The 17,768-nt window shown below is 49.2% G+C and overlaps 1 protein-coding gene across 1 annotated transcript in view; it reads right to left on the bottom strand.

Annotated features, from left to right (window-relative positions):
- The window catches only part of LOC103725694 (1-phosphatidylinositol 4,5-bisphosphate phosphodiesterase gamma-2-like), an 89,163-nt gene that overhangs the window by 41,731 nt on the left and 29,664 nt on the right, over window positions 1-17,768 (bottom strand). The window contains 4 exon segments of the mRNA XM_017795570.1: window positions 528-575; window positions 2,152-2,245; window positions 4,603-4,746; window positions 7,011-7,121. Of these exon segments, the coding sequence (XP_017651059.1) occupies window positions 528-575; window positions 2,152-2,245; window positions 4,603-4,746; window positions 7,011-7,121 (397 nt within the window).

Here is a 17,768-nt window from a genome sequence, read left to right as displayed (position 1 = left end):
GTCCAGTGAAACCCAGGGAGGGAGGGAAGGCAGGAAGGAGAGAGGGAGGGAAGAGGAAAAGACGGAGGGGAGGAAGGAGGGAGGTCCCACTGTGTGACACAGTCTACAGGGACTGTGGAGTGGACTGAAGGGCACATCAGTACATCATCCACCTCATCCCACACAGCCTCACACCACTGCCATTGAACTTGGCTGGCTCCTCCAGGGCCAGCTTGTCCCACCACACAGCGCAGGTGCCCCGGTGACCACGTTTCCTGTTCTGTTCCCAGGACAAAGCAGGTGTTCTAATCTTTGTGCCGAGGCACCAGAGCCCAGGGCAGACATGTCATTGCTGCAGCTGGACTAGAACTTTCCATTAGAAGCTCTGCCCATGCAAGAATCTGGTCACTGTTAACCTAACAGCACTGGGCATTTTGGAGGTCAGAGCCATCCTCACGAGACCTGTGCCACCACAAGACATTACCAACCCCCCACCCCCCAAATAAACAAAAACCAGAGGAAACTGAACAGCTGTGGCTGCTTCTTACCTGTTTCTTCTGGTTTGATCCACTGAATAAATCTGCTTTCTCAGCCAACTGGAAAGAGATTGCGGCCAAAAAGAGAAAACGTTAGAAAATGCAGCGTGTGGCCTAAGGAAGTTCTGCTGGATAAGGAAAAGGAATCTAAACAGAAGGGGGTTTCCAGCCCTCACAGGGCAGCACGGGAACCAGTCCCCCCATGGCTGTAGACCCGTGACTGAGCCCGGAGAACCCTTCGTGGGACAAAGCTGAGTTTCCATAAAAGGCAATTCCTCATCACTAATTCCCGAAGACTTGGCACGGGAATGGTGCACGGACGAGGGCTTTGGTCCATGGGGAGGGTAAGCCATCCCCATCCCATGTATGCACACTCCACTGAAGACACTCCTTAGATGGCCTTAACTTGCCACGGTGGGCTAGTGGCTTCCAGACCCAGTCTCAGGTCATGCACGCATCAGTCCACTTAATTCACTGCTAAATTCCTTCAGGAGGAAAACCCCTTCTCACACACCAATACACATGTGCGTGCACAAACCCCTACACAGATTCATACACACACATACACATGGACACATACACATAGAGATACAGAGACATACACATGTGTATGTATACATATGTGAATACACAAATGAACACACATACAAAGAAACAGAGACACACATGTGAATGCATACATACATGCACATGCATTGTGAACACACAACTAGACACATACACAGATACAGAAATATGCACACACACAGGCACACACATGTTTATGTACACAACAGGCATACAGAAGCAAGGTAGAATGACTTTACAAATGGACATAATCCAAAGAAAACACTTTTACCTAACCTTGCAACCAAAAAGTTACCGTTTATAATGTAAACAAGCTCACTGAGCCACGTGTTCCTCTTGTGACCTGGGCACCTGACCTTAATCCCTCAGGACCCCTCCTTGCCCTCCACCTAAGATACCCTGAGGGAGGGAATGGATGTGAGTAGCCTGCTTTACAGATCAAGGTGCTGAAAGCATTTCTCATTGCAAACAATGAGAGACATCTGTTTGCTGTTGTGTGTGGTATTCCAGGCTGGGGGATCAGAGGGAAAGATACTCTGATGGACAAGGGAGCATTCTGACTTCTACATCCCCATTTCATGCTGGAGATACTGACTCAATAAAAGGAGCGAAGCCTGGCTGGGGAGCACAGGCATCTAAAGGAACAGGTTCTTGGCAGGTCAGGTCCACTCATGGCCTTATGATACTAAGAATCAGGATGTCTCTTTTTCAAGCATCCTCATCCTCATAACGTGGCTTAGAAATGCCACAGAAGCACACAGACACATATGCATGCATACATAGACACATATGCGGACACACATACACACACACACACACACACACACACACACACACACAGAGTGTTTGCACAGCCCTACTCACCCCCAAAGGCTAGGGCTGAAGACTAAGGAGAAAAGGTCCTATCTGGAACACTGAGGATACCTCCACCACCATCTGGTACCACTGCATGCAAGGCACTAATGAGATTAAGGACGCAATGTTCCATCCCACCTCCACCCACCCTCGCTGTGGTCCACATTCCCAAAGGCAGCGGAACTAAAGAGTGGGTGAAGGTCAAGCCACATGCCTCTCGATCATGGTGGGAGTAGATGCGCTCATGGCTTCCTGGTGGAGGATCTTCAAGCCAGACAACCACTTCACTGCGTCCTCCTTCGAGTCGGCTGAGGGGGGAATGGAAGAGAGAGGGAGTGTGAACTCCTGGGCCCCTGCCCAAGCACACACATAGCCATAGGCCAGGAGGGACTTAGGCCCCTTCCAGAGCTACACACACCCAGAAAGCAACTCCTTCCAATCTTCACAGCCTGAGACCTACTTCTCTGTGAGGGGAGGCAACCCGAGATGAGCCTCTGCCACAGGGACAGGTGGGTTCTCTCCTGAGCCCAATTAATCAGCCAAGAGTAGTCCTGGTGTGGTCACTGAGCCACAGCTGACATGTGTGTGCTCCTGTCCACTGGACACCACTCCACATGCCTTTCTTGTATTACCTGATCTTGAACAGCAGCAGCAGCAAAGAACAGCAGTGATTCCCACACAACACATGGCGATACTGAATCTAAGACAAGGGTCAGTGATGTGACCAGGGCCACACAGCCCTTCAGTGGCCACTGTGGCCTGAACACGCCTCTTAGAATTTACATGTGGAAGTGCTAACCCTGATGGGGCAGCACTTGGAGGCGGGACCCTGGGGACATGAGCAGATTTACATGTGGTTATGAGGGTGGGGACTCCACAAAGGGATCAGTGCCCTTGTAAAGAGGAGGGAGGGATGCATGTGGAAGCTGGGCCTCCTGGGTATAAGGAGAAACTCCTAACAGTGCTTGACGCCTAGTTCAGTGTCCCCACCTTGCTCTGCCCGTGCCCCCGCCCCTCGGTCCATTTTAACACATCTGCTTGCTCTCATCAGCTCCAGGACTGGGTCTGAAAGTAACTTCCAGCCCTCACCCGCCACATGCCTTGTCTCTCACATGCCTTTCTCTATCTGTTTTGCTGGGAGATGGAACCCACGGCTAGACGTGGTGCTCTGCCCAGACCTCCTCAGTTCAGTCTTCTGCCTCCTGTCGGACACATGGGGATGGCCAGACACTTCACCTCCAGATATGCATGTGTGTGCTGTGTGCACTGGGTATGTGCATTGTGTGGTAAGTATGCGTGCATGTATGTGATATGTGTGTTGTGTTGTATGTTATCTGTACATTCATGTGTGTATTCCATGAATGCATTGTGTGTGTTGTATGTGTGCATGCATGTTGGATGTGTGCACAGTGGGGCATAGTATGTGCGTGTATTCATGTGTCAATATGTGCATGCATGTGTGCTGTGAGTGTTCTATATAACCACCCACAAGTGAGTTGTGTGCCTTCATGAATGTGTGTATATTATGGGTATATGTGTGTGCTGTGTGCATATACATGTGTGATGTGAGTGTTCTGTATGCATACATTTGTGTACACATGTAGGTGTTGTGTGTATGTGTTTTGTATGCATATGTGTTATGTGTATGCATGAGGGTGTCATGTTTGCAGGCATGTGTGCACGCATGTGCTATATGTGTGCATGTGTGCTCTGTATAAATGTATGCAGGTGTGGTGTGTACATACATGGGTGTGTCCTGCATGCATGTGTTGTGTGTGCTGTATGCATGTGTGTCTCTGTGTTGCACAGATGTGTTCTGTGCCTGTGTGTATTCTGTGCTGTGTATATTCTATGTGCATGTATGTGTATTATGCCTGCATATGTGTTCTTTGTGCTATGTGTATTCTCTGTCTGTGTTCTGTGCTGTGTGTGTGCTATTTGCTGTTTCTATGTGCTCTATGCTGCATGTATGTGCTACGTGCTGTGTGTGTGCTCTGTGATACATGTGTGTGCTCTGTGCTGTATGTGTATTCTATACCTGCATGTGTGTGCTCTGTGCTTTGTGTGTGGTATGGGGTATGTATGTGCTCTGCGCTGCATGTGTGTGCTCTGTTCCTATGTGTGTGCTCTATGTCTGCATGTGTATACTGTGACTACATGTGTGTGCTCTGTACGTGTGTGTACTGTGTGCCTGCATGTGTGTGCGCTGTGCTTTCTGTATGTTCTGTGCTATGTATGTGCTCTGTGTCTGTATGTGTGCGCTCTGTGCCTGCATGTGTGTGCTCTGTGCTACATGTGCACCCAGGGACTCAGGACAGTCCTATCAGGCCAATGTTTGCTGTGCAGTCCCTGCTGGAGGAAGCAGGTGACGCCATCCAGCAGAGCCCCGCCTGCAGGGGCCACGCTGACATTGTTCTACTCTCAACCAGATACCCCAAGGAGGGGTATTGCCGCTCTCCTCAGTTCACAGCCAAGCAAACTGCAGCTCAGAGAGGTGGGGTACCTTGCCCAAAGACACACAGCTAGAAGGTGGGAGGGCTGGGACTCAAGACCAGGACACCCCAAACATGCATAGTGGGCGGGCGGGTGCACAACGGCCACTAGAGAAATTTCTCAGCAGGAGAGGAGGCCCAGGGAGAGAGAAAGCAGACAAATGTGCACCCACTTGCCAGACTGAGCGTGTTGAGGACGAACTGGGTGCCATAGAGGATGGTGAAGCAGCAGTCCTCTTGGTGATGGACGGCCTTGGCACGCTCGAAGTCCTTACAGCTCCTCCCTGGGCAGATTTCCTTTATCTCCATGATGTCCACTGAGAGTAAGCAAACACACTTTCTTATCTCCATGTCATTCACTGAAGCAAACACCAGCCACACAGAACTTGAGTTCACTCCAGAAGAGGACAGTCATACCCTGAAGCCCAGGCATCCAGCACTCCATCCCAGGAAGGGACCTGTGAGCCCATCTCTTCAACGAGATCCCATGTGAGCACAAGCCCCACTCCTCAACCAAAGCCCCCAGGCACCTGCCACCCCACTAGCCCTGGTAAAGGAGGGGTACTATGGTTTGAAAATTAAATGTCCCCTAGCACTCTTGTCAGTTTGGACCAGGCACTGGAAGCATTGATCAGAGGGGGCTTTTGGGAGGTGACTGGATCAGAGTTCTGACCTTGTGCATGAAGTAACCCATTGATGGTTCGGAACCTGATGGAGGTGCTGGGTAGGAGGTGGGGCCTAGTTGGAGGATGTAGGTACTTAAATGAGATATCTTGCTCTTGATTCCTTCCTCCTCTTCCCTTCTGCGCCCCTCCTCTGTCCTTTCCTCCTTCTCTTCCTCTCTTTCCTTCCCTCCCTCCCTCCCATCCTCTTTCTCTCTTTGCCTCCCCATCCCTCCCCTTCCCTCTGTCCTGGCCACCATAAGGTGAGCCAGCTCTGCTCCCCCACAGGCTCTTCTCCCTGCCTCCCCACAGCCCAGAGACAACAGAACCAAGTGATGGAGGACCTGCAACCTCTGGAACCATGAGCCAAAAAATAGCCAAAAACCTTTCTTCTTCCTTTAAGTGGATCTTCTTGGGCATTTTGCTACAGCGATAGAAAACTGACTGTCATAAAGGTTTTAGCCACCTGCCTCCCAGTCAGCCTTCACCCCCTTCCCGAGACAGGCACATTAAACCAGGACAGTGAGCTTTGGCAATGGAATCAGGAGTTAAGGGAAGAGATGTAGAACATTCCGTCACAGCAACAGATGGACTGATGATCATTGACAGCAATGGGTAGCCCTGAAGGTTAACTGTCCCTGTGACTGACCTTGGCTCTTTTTCCTTGAGTCCTAACAGCCCCAAGTGTTGCCTCAATTCAAACAAAAGAGAGGGAGGGAGGGAAGAAGCAAGCACTGAATAACTACTTTAAAAACACAAAGGGAGAGGGCCAAGCATGGTGAGCCACACCTATAACTACAGCACTCAGGAGGCTGAGGCAGGAACAGCAAAAGTTAGAGGCCAACCTGTGGTAAGAGGATCATTGGGAGCAGAGGGTTCAGTTCCAATATGGCTTCACCTGCGGGCCTCACCTGCGGGCTTTGGTTCTCCCCGAGTTGCCACATGGCAAGTTCCCAGGCTACATAATAAGACCCTGCCTCAAAACACACACACACACACACACGCCTGCAGCTCCTTGATTTATTTACTTTTATGTGTATGTGTTTTTTTGCCTGCATGTATGTAAGTGCACCACATTTGTGCAATGCCCTCAGAGGCCAGAACAGGGTGTTAGATACCTTGGAACTGGAGTTATAGAAGCTGCCATGTGGGTTCTGGGATGTGAACCTGGGTCCTCTGCAAGAACAGCCAGTGCTCTTAACCACCTCTGAACCATCATCGCTCCAGCCCCAGCCTGTGGTTCTCTCAATGGTGTTAAGGCTTATTTATAGAAGCAGGTCTTCCCCACCCAGCTGACTGCCGGCCTAGGGATCTGACCTTCAAGCAGGCCTTCTTTACTGTGTGTATCTAGTCTAAGGAGTCTCCTTCCCTAATAAAGTCTCTCTCAGTGGGAATCTGGAAGTTCTTTCCTGTTCCAGCAGAATTATAAAGCTGACACATGTGTGTAACACTATCTTGAGCCAGTTTTATCAAGTCTACTTTGGCGATCGCTCTGGAATCTGTTAATTTCTACCCATTCCCAAGGACAACACCATAATCTGAGTTGTCATTACATCTTGCTTTCTGAACTCAAAGTAACCTCCTGATTCATCTCCCTACAGCAACCTATCACCACCACAGTCATCTTCGTCAAATGTGCCTGCCACCCGTTGCCGTCAAAGCCTCCAACAGTGTCCAACTGCTGTTACAAATAAGGACCACTGACTGCCTGGTGCACCCTCCACACTCCACCTCTGAACTGATGCCCATTCCTACCACAGGACATTAGCTTGTGCTATTGGCTCAACTAGGTTCTTAGCCTGGTTAGCTCCAGATGTCCCACCTACCTCAGCTCCATCATCACTGAACAGGGACAAATGTCTACCTCCTGTCCTCATTTGCACCAAGCCCCTTCTCATTCATATCCCCACAGCACGTACTCTCAGAGTGAATCCAAACACCTGCAGCACTTTCCTCAGACCACAGCCCCACCTTGGCATGGTGGTCGGCACATGGCAGGGTCAGCGCATGTTGGGATCTTGAAGGAGTTGCTGAAAGAAGAAAGAGACAGAAAATCTGGGACTGCACGGGGACATAGAGGAAGGAGGACAGACGAAGAGACGGGGAGGCTGGAGGAGACACTCACACTCTGTGAAAGAAGGAAGCGGGTCAGTATGAACAGAAAAAGTCAACAGGCAGAGACATGTACAGGCATGTACACACAGACGCATACACACAGGGGTGGGGGTGGGGAGAAATGCTTAACAAAGAGGCCCAGGGGCTGGAGAGATGGCTCAGCAGTAAACAGCACTAACTGCTCTTACAGAGGAACCTGATTCAGTTAACAACCATCTGAAACTCCAGTTCCAGAGGATCCAACATCTCTTCTGGCCCCCGCAGTGCATGTGATGCACTTACATACACGCAGGCAAAATATTCACACACATAAATAAAAATCAATAATTCAAAAGTAATTTTTTTTTGGTCTTTTTGAGACAGGGTCTTCCTGTATCTCTAGCTGGCCTGGAATTCGCTACTAGGCTGGCCTCCATCTCACAGAGATCCACCTGCCTCTGCCTCCTGAGTGATGGGGATTAAAGGTGAGCACCATCACACCTGGCTCAAAAAAATCTTTTAAAGAAAGAGGTCAGGGACTGGAGAGATGGCTCAGTGGCTAAGAACACTGGTTGTTCTTGCAGAAGACCTAGGTTTGAATCTCAGCACCCACATGGCAGCTAACAACTGTCTGTTACTCCAGGTCCAGGGGATCCAACAGCCTCTTCAGTCCTCGGGCATTGCACGACACAGGTGCAATTACCTACATGCAGGCAATACACGCATACACATAAAATTAAAATAATAAAACATTTTAAAGAAAAGGGTCAAAACACAGCCACTCTAGAGCCATGCACCACTGACCAGCCAGACAGAACCTTCCACTTAGGATTTAGCATTCCTTAGATGCCACATCCTTTCCAAAAAACAAACAAACAAAAAAAATGCTTCAGGGGCTGGAGAGATGGCTTAGTGATTAAGATCACTGACTACTCTTGCAGAGAACCTGGGTTCGATTCTCAGCACCCATCTGGGGGCTACAAACCTTCCTTAACTCCTGTTCCAGGAGAATCCAAAGCCCTCTCCTGACCTCGGCGGCATTGCACGACATGGGTGCACTCACATATATGCAGGCAATACACTCGTACACATAAAATAAAAAAAATAATAATAAATAAAATATATGTTAAAAAATGCTTCAAAAGATGCACCTTCACCAACTAGGCCTGGTGTCTTCATTACATCATCCAAACCGTCCATTACATCATCCTGGCCCCTCCCACCTTTTCTCCCCAGGTAAGCATCATTCATCACATTTCTGAGAAGACTGTCCTGACTCCACCGGACTGTCGCTGTTCCTTTGTCAACACTCCATAGGCAACACCTGGTAGTTCCCACCTTGTCCACTGATGTACCCATTCTGTGTAAGGAGATACATGCACATACAGAGGACACATCAGGTGTCCTGCTCCATCACATTCCACTTATTCTCTTGAAACAGGGCCTCTCACTGATCCTGGAGATAGGCTGGTGGCCAGCAAACCCCAACAATCCTGCCCCTACCCCCCACAGCGCTGCAGCTGCGGGTACACATGCAGCCATGCCCAGCTTTTTACACGGGCACTGGGGATTTGAACCAGGTTTCCACGTTTGTACAACAAGTGCTCTTACCCACTGAACTGTCTCCCCAGCGCCACTCTATACTTTTGCTAACACACTTCTGAATTACCGTAGCTATGGGTGATGATTGTAGCTTCAATCCTTCAACTTGGTTCTTTAACACTGTGTAGGCTACCAACTCTTCAGATTTTCCATATAAACTTTTGAACCAGTCTGCTGGTATCAAAACAGTAACTTGCTGCGATTTTATGATCCTGTGTTTGATAATAAGGTGTACGTAATTGGTATGTGACCCCATTTCCTGGCACCAAATTCTTAAAACTCATGGCATCTCCAAACTGATGTGTTGTTCCTATGACCAGGAGAGTCTCAGGATGGGGGCTGGTTGCCAGAGTAATCAACCTGGTGACTTCTGAAGGCTAGGAGAAGAGCCCAGGGTTGGAGGGGCAAACAACATTCCACATTCCCAGGGGCCACTCAACTCATGAAACATAGTAGGCTGGTATTCAGACAGATGAACTCTGGATCCAGCCAGCCTGGGTTTGTCTCCCAGAATCCCCTTCACAGCAAGTGGCTTCAGGTGCTGAGTTCACTTTGCCTCTATTTCCCCAAAAGTTAAGAGCAGGAACATTATACTTGACCACAGTGTCTTCGTGAGGGTGAAGTGAATGTTCCCAATTAAGACCCAATTAAGGGGATGGTTAGGGGAGTTGACACAGCACCTCACTATGTGGCTCAGGCCAGCCTCAAACTCACAGTTCTGCCTCAGCTTCCCAAATACTGAGATTACAGGGATTTCACCACACCTAGCAGCACCCAACAATTTTAACAAAGATATAGAAATTTGTATGCATTTGTTACGCAGTCTTTCTTAAATTACTAACACAGTTAAGCAAAGCTAGACATAAGTCATTAACACACACACACACACACACACACGCATGCACGCACGCACGCACACACATACAATGTAGGGCCAGTGAGATGTCTTGGCAGGTTAAAGCACTTCCCACCAAGCCTAACAACCTGACTTCAATTCCTGGGCCTCAAATGGTGGGGAGGAGAACTGACTTCCTACAAGGTGTCCTCTGACCTCCACACATGCCCCGGGATACATGTGTACTCACACACATACACATCTACACTAAATAAATGAAATGTAATTTAAAAGCTAGTTTCTGGGTCGGGCGTGGTGGCACACACCTGTAGTCCCAGCACTTGGGAGGCAGATGTAGGCTCTGTGCATTCAAGGCCAACCTGGTCTACATAGTAAGTTCCAGACCAGCTAGGGCTAAATTCAAGAGGTAGATCTTTAGGTAGTTATATAAGGGAACAACTCTGACAATTTGGAGACTAGATGTGCACATCTGTGTGCCCACAGGTGCATCCACATGTGTTCACGCCCATATTGTGTACTGTAGCTGACACTCTCTCACTAGCCTGGGACAAAACACAGTTCCCAAGAGCACAGCCCCAGTAACCCTCCAGCTAAGCCTCTCCTCCTGAAGTTTCTAGAACCTTCCAAAAGAATACCACCAGCTGGAGACCAAGCCTTCACTACATGAGTTTGTCGGGGAGGCATTCCCTATCTAACACGCAGCACATGTCCACTGATTACAACACTACAGCAGCAGATAATTCAGTATTCATTGAAACTCTCTGTTCATGGGAAAAAAAGGAATGGGATGCTTCAGAATGTCAGAGTGTCAAGCAATGCTGTGGAAACTCGTAGGGGTGTCTGACTGATTGACAATGCATCAGTCTTATATCAGTGAATTGAACAGAATATATTGCTATCCCCAAAAAGCCACTGTCTCTCACAGTTTCAGAAATGCATTCGATTCAAGGGCTGAGGAGATGGCTCAGTGGCAAAGGTGTTGCTATGTAAGCCTGAGGACTCGTGTTCAGATCCCCAGCCCTCATGTAAAAACTTGTGTAACCACATGCTTCTGTAACCCCAGCCCTGGGGGGAACAGGCAAGCAGACTCCAGCAGCTCCCTGGCCAACCAGCCTAGATGAAATGTCAAGCTCCAGGTTCAGTGAGAGAACCGCTACTGGCTGCTCTTGCAGAGGACCCAGGTTTGGTTCCCAGTACCCACGTGGCAGCTAACAACCTTCTGTAACTGCAGTTCCAGGGGATCCAACATCCTCTTCTGGCCTCTTTGGGCACTGCATATATGTGGGGCATTTGCATACATGTAGGCAATACACTTACACACATACTTTTTTAAGTAAGGTAGAAAGCAATAGAGGAAAATAGATGTTGACCTCTAACCTACACACACACACACACACACACACACACACGCACACGCACACGCACACAAGCACACACACAAAGAAACATTAGATTTGACTGAGAAGGAACTCCCACATTTGTACATATGCGTGACACTATAGGAAGGGCTACTAGAAGACCCCCCAGTTTCCTGACGACAGGTACCCTAAAGGGAAGGATATGGTAAGAATGGTCAAGGGGTTTTGTCTGTACTGGTGGGGATCTCTGACAAGCCAATAAAACAACGGACTTTCTCTGCAAAGTAGGCTAAGGGAGCACTGTGCGCTCTTCTGTGGTGGGGCTCCGTGGCAGAGCATCCTGCTTCAAGAAAATAACAGCCACAAACGAGGCCTGGTCTTTGCACATCCCACCCCTTCCCAGCATCGTCTTGGGTCTTCCCCAGGTCCAAGCACCCTCCCCACTCTGGTTCCTTGGGTTGGCCACCCTCTAACTTCCTGCCCTCCCCACCCTTGCAGGGGCTGCCCCCGTCTCCTCTCTTCCTTTCAGCCCCTTGCCTTATGCTATCAAGCCCTTGGCTGACCATGCCAGGGACAAGACATGAGTCTTCAAACATCAGTCTCCTCACCCATGGTGGCTCACACCTGTTATCCCAGTACTCAGGAAGTTGAGACAAACAGATCAGGCATTCAAAGCCAGGTTGGGGAGCTAGAGAAAAGGCTCAGTGGTTAAGAGCACTGGCTGCTCTTGCAGAGGACCCGGTTTGATTCCTAGCACCCATACAGTGGCTAACAACTGTCCATAACTCGAGTTCCAGGGGATCTGACGCCCTCTTCTGACCTCCACAGGCACTGCATGACACAGGTGCACTTACATACATGCAGGCAATAGACTCACAAATATAAAATGAAAATAATAAAGCAGGTGTCCAGCCCTAGCCTGAGAACTTTTGGAGACTGATGACTGCTGGGTGAGGAGGGTACGCCTTCCTTAAGTTCTCTCGATAGGCTGAATAGACTCCAGTGGATGAACTTGCACTGAAGGACATCCAGGTAAAATGTTTGATCAGATGGGACTTAAACATGCATGGCAGAATTCATTGGGCCTGGGGGGGTGGTATGAATAGGGGAAGGGGTCTTAATTTGATCAAGAATTGTTGTATAAAATGTGAAAAAGCTCAATTTAAAATATTTTTAAAAGAAAAATAATAATAAAGGAAATATTTTTAAAAACCAGTTTGGGCCGGGCGTGGTGGCGCAAGCCTTTAGTCCCAGCACTCGGGAGGCAGAGGAAGCAGATCTCTGTGAGTTCAAGGCCAGCCTGGTCTACACAGTGAGTTCCAGGACAGCTAGGGCTACAGGGAGACCCTGTCTCATCTTGAAAAATCCTGCTATACTCCTTCCTTCTTAGCTTGTACTTCATTTCCATGTTTTCCTTCATACACAGATACCACTTCCTTTACAATTACTTATTCAAAAATATTTTTAGCATATTCAGGTAACACTGTAGCCAAGAAATGCATTTCATAGTACTAAATAAATCTGTATAAAGTATATAATTTCATTAAGGCACAATCGAAATAGTTGAAATCCCACATTTCTCTAGTTCAAACCAGTACACTGCATCTTTACTTCCTAATCCACATGGCAACTACAAACCATCCTCGACTCTGGTTCCAGGGAAATCCGAAGCCCTCTTCTGACCTCTGTGGCATTGCATGACACAGGTGCACTTACATACATGCAGGCAATACACTCATACACACAAAGTAAAAATAATAAAAAATAATAATAAAGCAACCAAAAATCCTCCAGTCTCCCTCCTCCTCCCAGCCTCCCTTAGGTCCCTCTGAGGTATCCTCCCCCACCAACTATGTACCCCTCTCTATTTCCACACCTAACCTTAATGGCACCATCTGCCAGCAAGTCTGATTGCAGCATCTTTCATAGAAAATCTAGACACTCAAGGGGGAAGAGGGCAGAAGGCTGGGCACCTGCACACACGTGTTCTGTCACCTACCCATCTCAGTAGTCCCAGCACCGTGCTGAGCCAGCGCAAAGGACACCGGGATGAAGTGACAGCTGAGGTCCCTGCCCCAAGACTGCTGAGTCAGGGAAGGAGAACCTGTCCAAACTAGGCTCACCACTATATGTGAATCTACATGTGTGTGCAGGACAGTAAGAGGCCAGTAGGGACCAGTCCCTAAAGGGGAGAAGCCCTGCTCTGGGTAAGGGGGTATTTGTCTGGCCTTAGTGTTAAAGCTGAGCTCAGGATGGGGAAGGGAAATAAGGCCCACAAGAGAATGTTGAGTTCAAAGACCAGCTCTGCTCCCCACCTGCATGCAGGGGCTGCAGACTTGGCCAAGTCATCTCTCCATCCCATTGAACAGATGGTGACTCTGTTCAGCTGCTGTGCAAACCAAAGGAGATAACCCGCAGCCCCAGGAGCTATCTGTCAAGGTTACTTCAGCCACTGGGGGGAACAGTCTGTCCAACCTCCCAACAGCACTTTTCTTGATGCTGCTGGCTTTGTTTTGTAAGGAGACCCAGGCAGGGCTGCCACTCAGCCAGGGACCTGCGGAAAGAAACCCAGGCTGTCGGCTCGTCCACACGCAGCTGCGTCTGACACCACACAGGACGCCGAGTCAGCTCACAGCAGCCCCAGAGCTGCAAAGGGATCTGAAAGCACCTAGCAGACCTGGGTTTAAAGTCCATCTCTTTTTTCCTGGCTATGTGACCTGGAGTGAGTCACTTTCTTCAGGGTTAGCTGCCACTGTGCTTCATGTGAAATGGAGAGATGTGTCCATCCATCTGAATGGTCTTGGATATCAAAATCACCTTGGAGCTGGGAAGACAGCTCAGCTGGTATGCTGGAAGACAGCTCAGCTTGCCATGTGAGCATGAGGACCTGAGTTAGATGCCCCAAACCCACGTTAAGAAATCTGAGCATGGGGCTGCAGAGATGGCTCAGAGGTTAAGAGCACTGACTGCTCTTGTAAAGGATCCAGATTCAATTCCCAGCACTCACATGGCAGCTAACAACCGTCCATAAATCCAGTTCAGGATATCCAACATTCTCTTCTGACCTCCAAGGGCACTGCACAATACAGGTGCACTTACATACACGCAGACAATACATTCATACACATAAAATAAAAATGATACATAAAGTATTTTTTTTTTAAATCTGAGTGTGATGATACATGCTTGTAATCCCAGCACTGGAGAGGTAGAGACAGGAGGATCCCTGGGGCTCACTGGACACCCACAGTTGTCCTCTGGCCTCCACCTGTACAAGTATACACACACACACACATACACACACACACACACACACACACACACTACTTTAAGCACCAGAGATAGAGAGGTGGGTTTGTTCTTAATGTGTCCTACTATCTTAGTTAAAAGCCGTAATCTTGGGGCTGGAGAGATGGCTCAGTAATTACGAGCACTGACTGCTCTTGCAGAGGGCCAGGGTTCGTTTCCCAGCACCCAAATGGCAGCTAACAAACATCCGTAACTCCAGTTCCAGGGGATCTGATGCCCTCTTCTGACATCTGTGGGCACTGTATGCCACAGGTGCACTTACATAGCATGCAGGCAATACACTCACACACATAAAATAAAAACAATTTTTAAAACCAGTGATCTCACAGTTATTGAGACTATGCCGAGCCATAAGGAGAAAACCTTCAACCTCCTGCTTCCAGATGAAGAGACTATTTTAAGTAATTACACTCAAGTAATCGTTGTTTGTGGAGTGTTTGTTTATGGAGAGATGTCAGTCCCTGGGAACTAGGAATCCGGAGCTTCCGCAATCCCTCCAGCACCCCAGCCACTGTCTGTCAAGGCAGGGGCACTTTTCAATCTACCCCTCAGGGACCACCAGCCCCACTATGCTACCTACCATTGGGGGGAGCTGACTCTAGGACATCTGTGCTCTTAACCACTGAGCCACCTCTCCAGCCGCAGATTATAAAATATCTTAATCAATATGCTCACAATAAAATGTCTTTAATATACTAGGCTGCAAGAAGACAGCAGGGGCTTTTTGGCGGTGGGCATGCAGAGCATGGAGGAACCACTGATGGAGGTTTCAAAGGAAGAGAAAAGTATGATATATAACAATTTGAAATCCCAGTTTGTGACCTGAAAAAGGAAGCCAGTCCTGGCATGGCAGCACACACCTGTAATCTCAGCACGTGAGGAGGGAAGGGAAGGAGGATCAGGATGCTCAGGGTCATCCTCTACTGTTCCAGCAAGTTCGAGGCTAGCATGGGCTACATGATACCTTGTCTCAAAAACAATCAATCGAACAATCAAACAATCAAGGAACTATCCCAGGAAGCAAGACCATAAGGAGATTTTTATTTTTGAAAAACTAAGAGTTGACTGTAGTTTTATACACCAACACATGGGACATCATGGCAGGGGGATCGTGTGTTGGAGGCCAGCCTAGGCTACATAGCCCTGACTCAGAAATACATAAACAGCAATTAATAAAAACAAGAATAAATTCATGAGGCTCAAGAAACAACATCTCCAAGTGAACTGAGGAAGAAGGCGTGGAGAAAATGGAAGGTAGAGAGGATACACAGATGATCATCAGGTTTATTGGAAAACGTTCTTCGCCTACATTTCCTGGTGAAATGTCAGACTTCTAAAGACAATCAACACGTCTTAAAGGCTCAAGAGGGAGAAAAGCAACACAAAGATGTGCCAAGGAGAACAAACGAACCCCACAGGCCGTGCTGGAAGCCAGAAAACAAGGGACAGTGTCAGAGAAAAGACAACTTGATTGCATCTATGTCTTGCAGTGTACAGGCTATCGGATCCCCTGGAATTGGAGTTACAGATGGTTATTAACCACCATGTGGGTGCTGGGAACTGAACCCGGATGCTCTGAAAGAGCAGCTAGTGCTCTTAATCACTGAGTCATCTCTCCAGCCTGTTTGTTGGTATTTTTTTGGGGGGGGGTTCTGTTGTTACCACCCAGGCTCCCAGGCTCAGTTCCAAGGGAGAAGGGGAGGAAGCTCTGCTGCAAATCGTGTCCCCACATCTTCCCAGGAGACTCTAGCGTGGGCCTTGGTCAACACAGCACTGGCTTCGCCTAGGCAGTGCACATGTGCAGTGCAGTCTAGAGCCGACTACAGAAAAGGTAACAGGATGCAGAGGAGCCACGGTGTAGAACAGGAAGGAGCTCTGGCGTTACTTGTTGGGATTCAAGACAATAAATAAATACATGGGCTGGGTGTTGTGGTACACGCCCTTAATCCCAGCCAGGGTTACCAGGCGGCCCTGATTCAGTGCTACACAGAGACCTACAGAAGTCCCGGGAAGCCTGGGAGGATCTGACTTCCCTGACCATTCGGGCTTTCAGTCCAATTCCGCCCATGGTCCAGGCAACTCAGGAGCTCTGGTGAATCCAAAATAGTGGCCCATCTAATGCTGTGTTGCAGGAGCAGCAGAAGTGCGGGCGCCAGGAAGTGAACGGGGCTTCACCAGCAGAGCTGTGGAGCTTCCTTTGCTGTTTGCTGGCTCCTGAGCCACCCCTCCCCCACTCAAACGCACGGGCCCCATACATCACAAGTTCCAGCATGACGTCACAAACACCAGGGCTTGCCTGGATACAGAGTAGCCACAAGCCGCTCATTTTTCCTTTTGCTGTTCTCCCCATTGCTCATTTCTCCTTTCGCTGTTCTCCCCATCCCCGATTTGCTCAGTAATCTCCCTAAATGAGGGCGTTTTCAGGGCGAAGTGGCGTGGCTGCCTGCCTAGCCTCCAGCTCCACCCGATTATCCTCCCCACATCTTATGGCCTGTCAGCTGCCCCTGCCTGGCTGGCCTTGCCAGGTTGCTCCTGCCAGGGGAAACCCATCTGTATAGAGACTGGACCCTCATTGTTCCTGTGGCCGCCTGGCCTCTGCAGCAGCCCCAGGAGGCAATATATCTTTGGGATGTTCCAGCCTTTAAGAACCACTGGGGTCCCTCTTTCAGGGCGCCAAGACCACTCTCCCTACTACCCCACCAGTGAGGATGGTTCCGGCTCTACAGCCCTTGACATCTGGTCACCTTCCTCTTCCTTCTAAAAAGACCACTAAAAAGGCCAAGAGGGAGGAAGAGGAGGAGAAGATGGAGATAGAGGAGGAGGGGGACAAGGAGGAGAAATGGAGATAGAGGAGGAGGGGGACAAGGAGGAGAAGATGGAGATAGAGGAGGGGGGGGACAAGGAAGAGAAGATGGAGACAGAGGAGGAGGGGGACAAGGAAGAGAAGATGGAGACAGAGGAGGAGGGGGAGAAGGAGAAGAAGATGAGATCGAGGAGGAGGGAGAAGGAAGAGAAGATGAGATCGAGGAGGAGGGGGAGAAGGAAGAGAAGATGAGATCGAGGAGGAGGAGGACCGGAGGCGGCCAATGGGGACAGAAGGTCAAGAGGAGAAGAAAAGGAGCACATTCAGCAGCCATGTGCAAACATCAATGACCTTGGGGGCCAAAGTGAACATGGTTTCGGGGAGGCCACCTTATGGGCCTCAAGAAGGAAATGGACATCCTCAGAAGTCTCCCAGGAAGATATCCCATGGCCTTACCATCGGCAGTTCTAACCGTCCTACAGGAGGCATCCTCTCTCTCGGGCAGTGTGGTGTGGTTGCACCAGGATGCCCTGACCCAGCTTCAAGCAGCTCTTCCAAACTTTGGGAGACCTTTCCCAAGGAAGAACTAGAGCTAAGTAACTGCCTAGGCTCTGCAGGGTCCCAGAAGTCACCGAAGGAGGGGCAGGGCGAAAAT

This window comes from Nannospalax galili, unplaced genomic scaffold, assembly GCF_000622305.1.
Source record: "Nannospalax galili isolate Female #2095 unplaced genomic scaffold, S.galili_v1.0 scaffold568, whole genome shotgun sequence".
NCBI classification, from domain to species: Eukaryota; Metazoa; Chordata; class Mammalia; order Rodentia; family Spalacidae; genus Nannospalax; species Nannospalax galili.
Note: the sequence above shows the minus strand (reverse complement) of the source record. Positions and strands in the feature narration are given on the sequence as shown.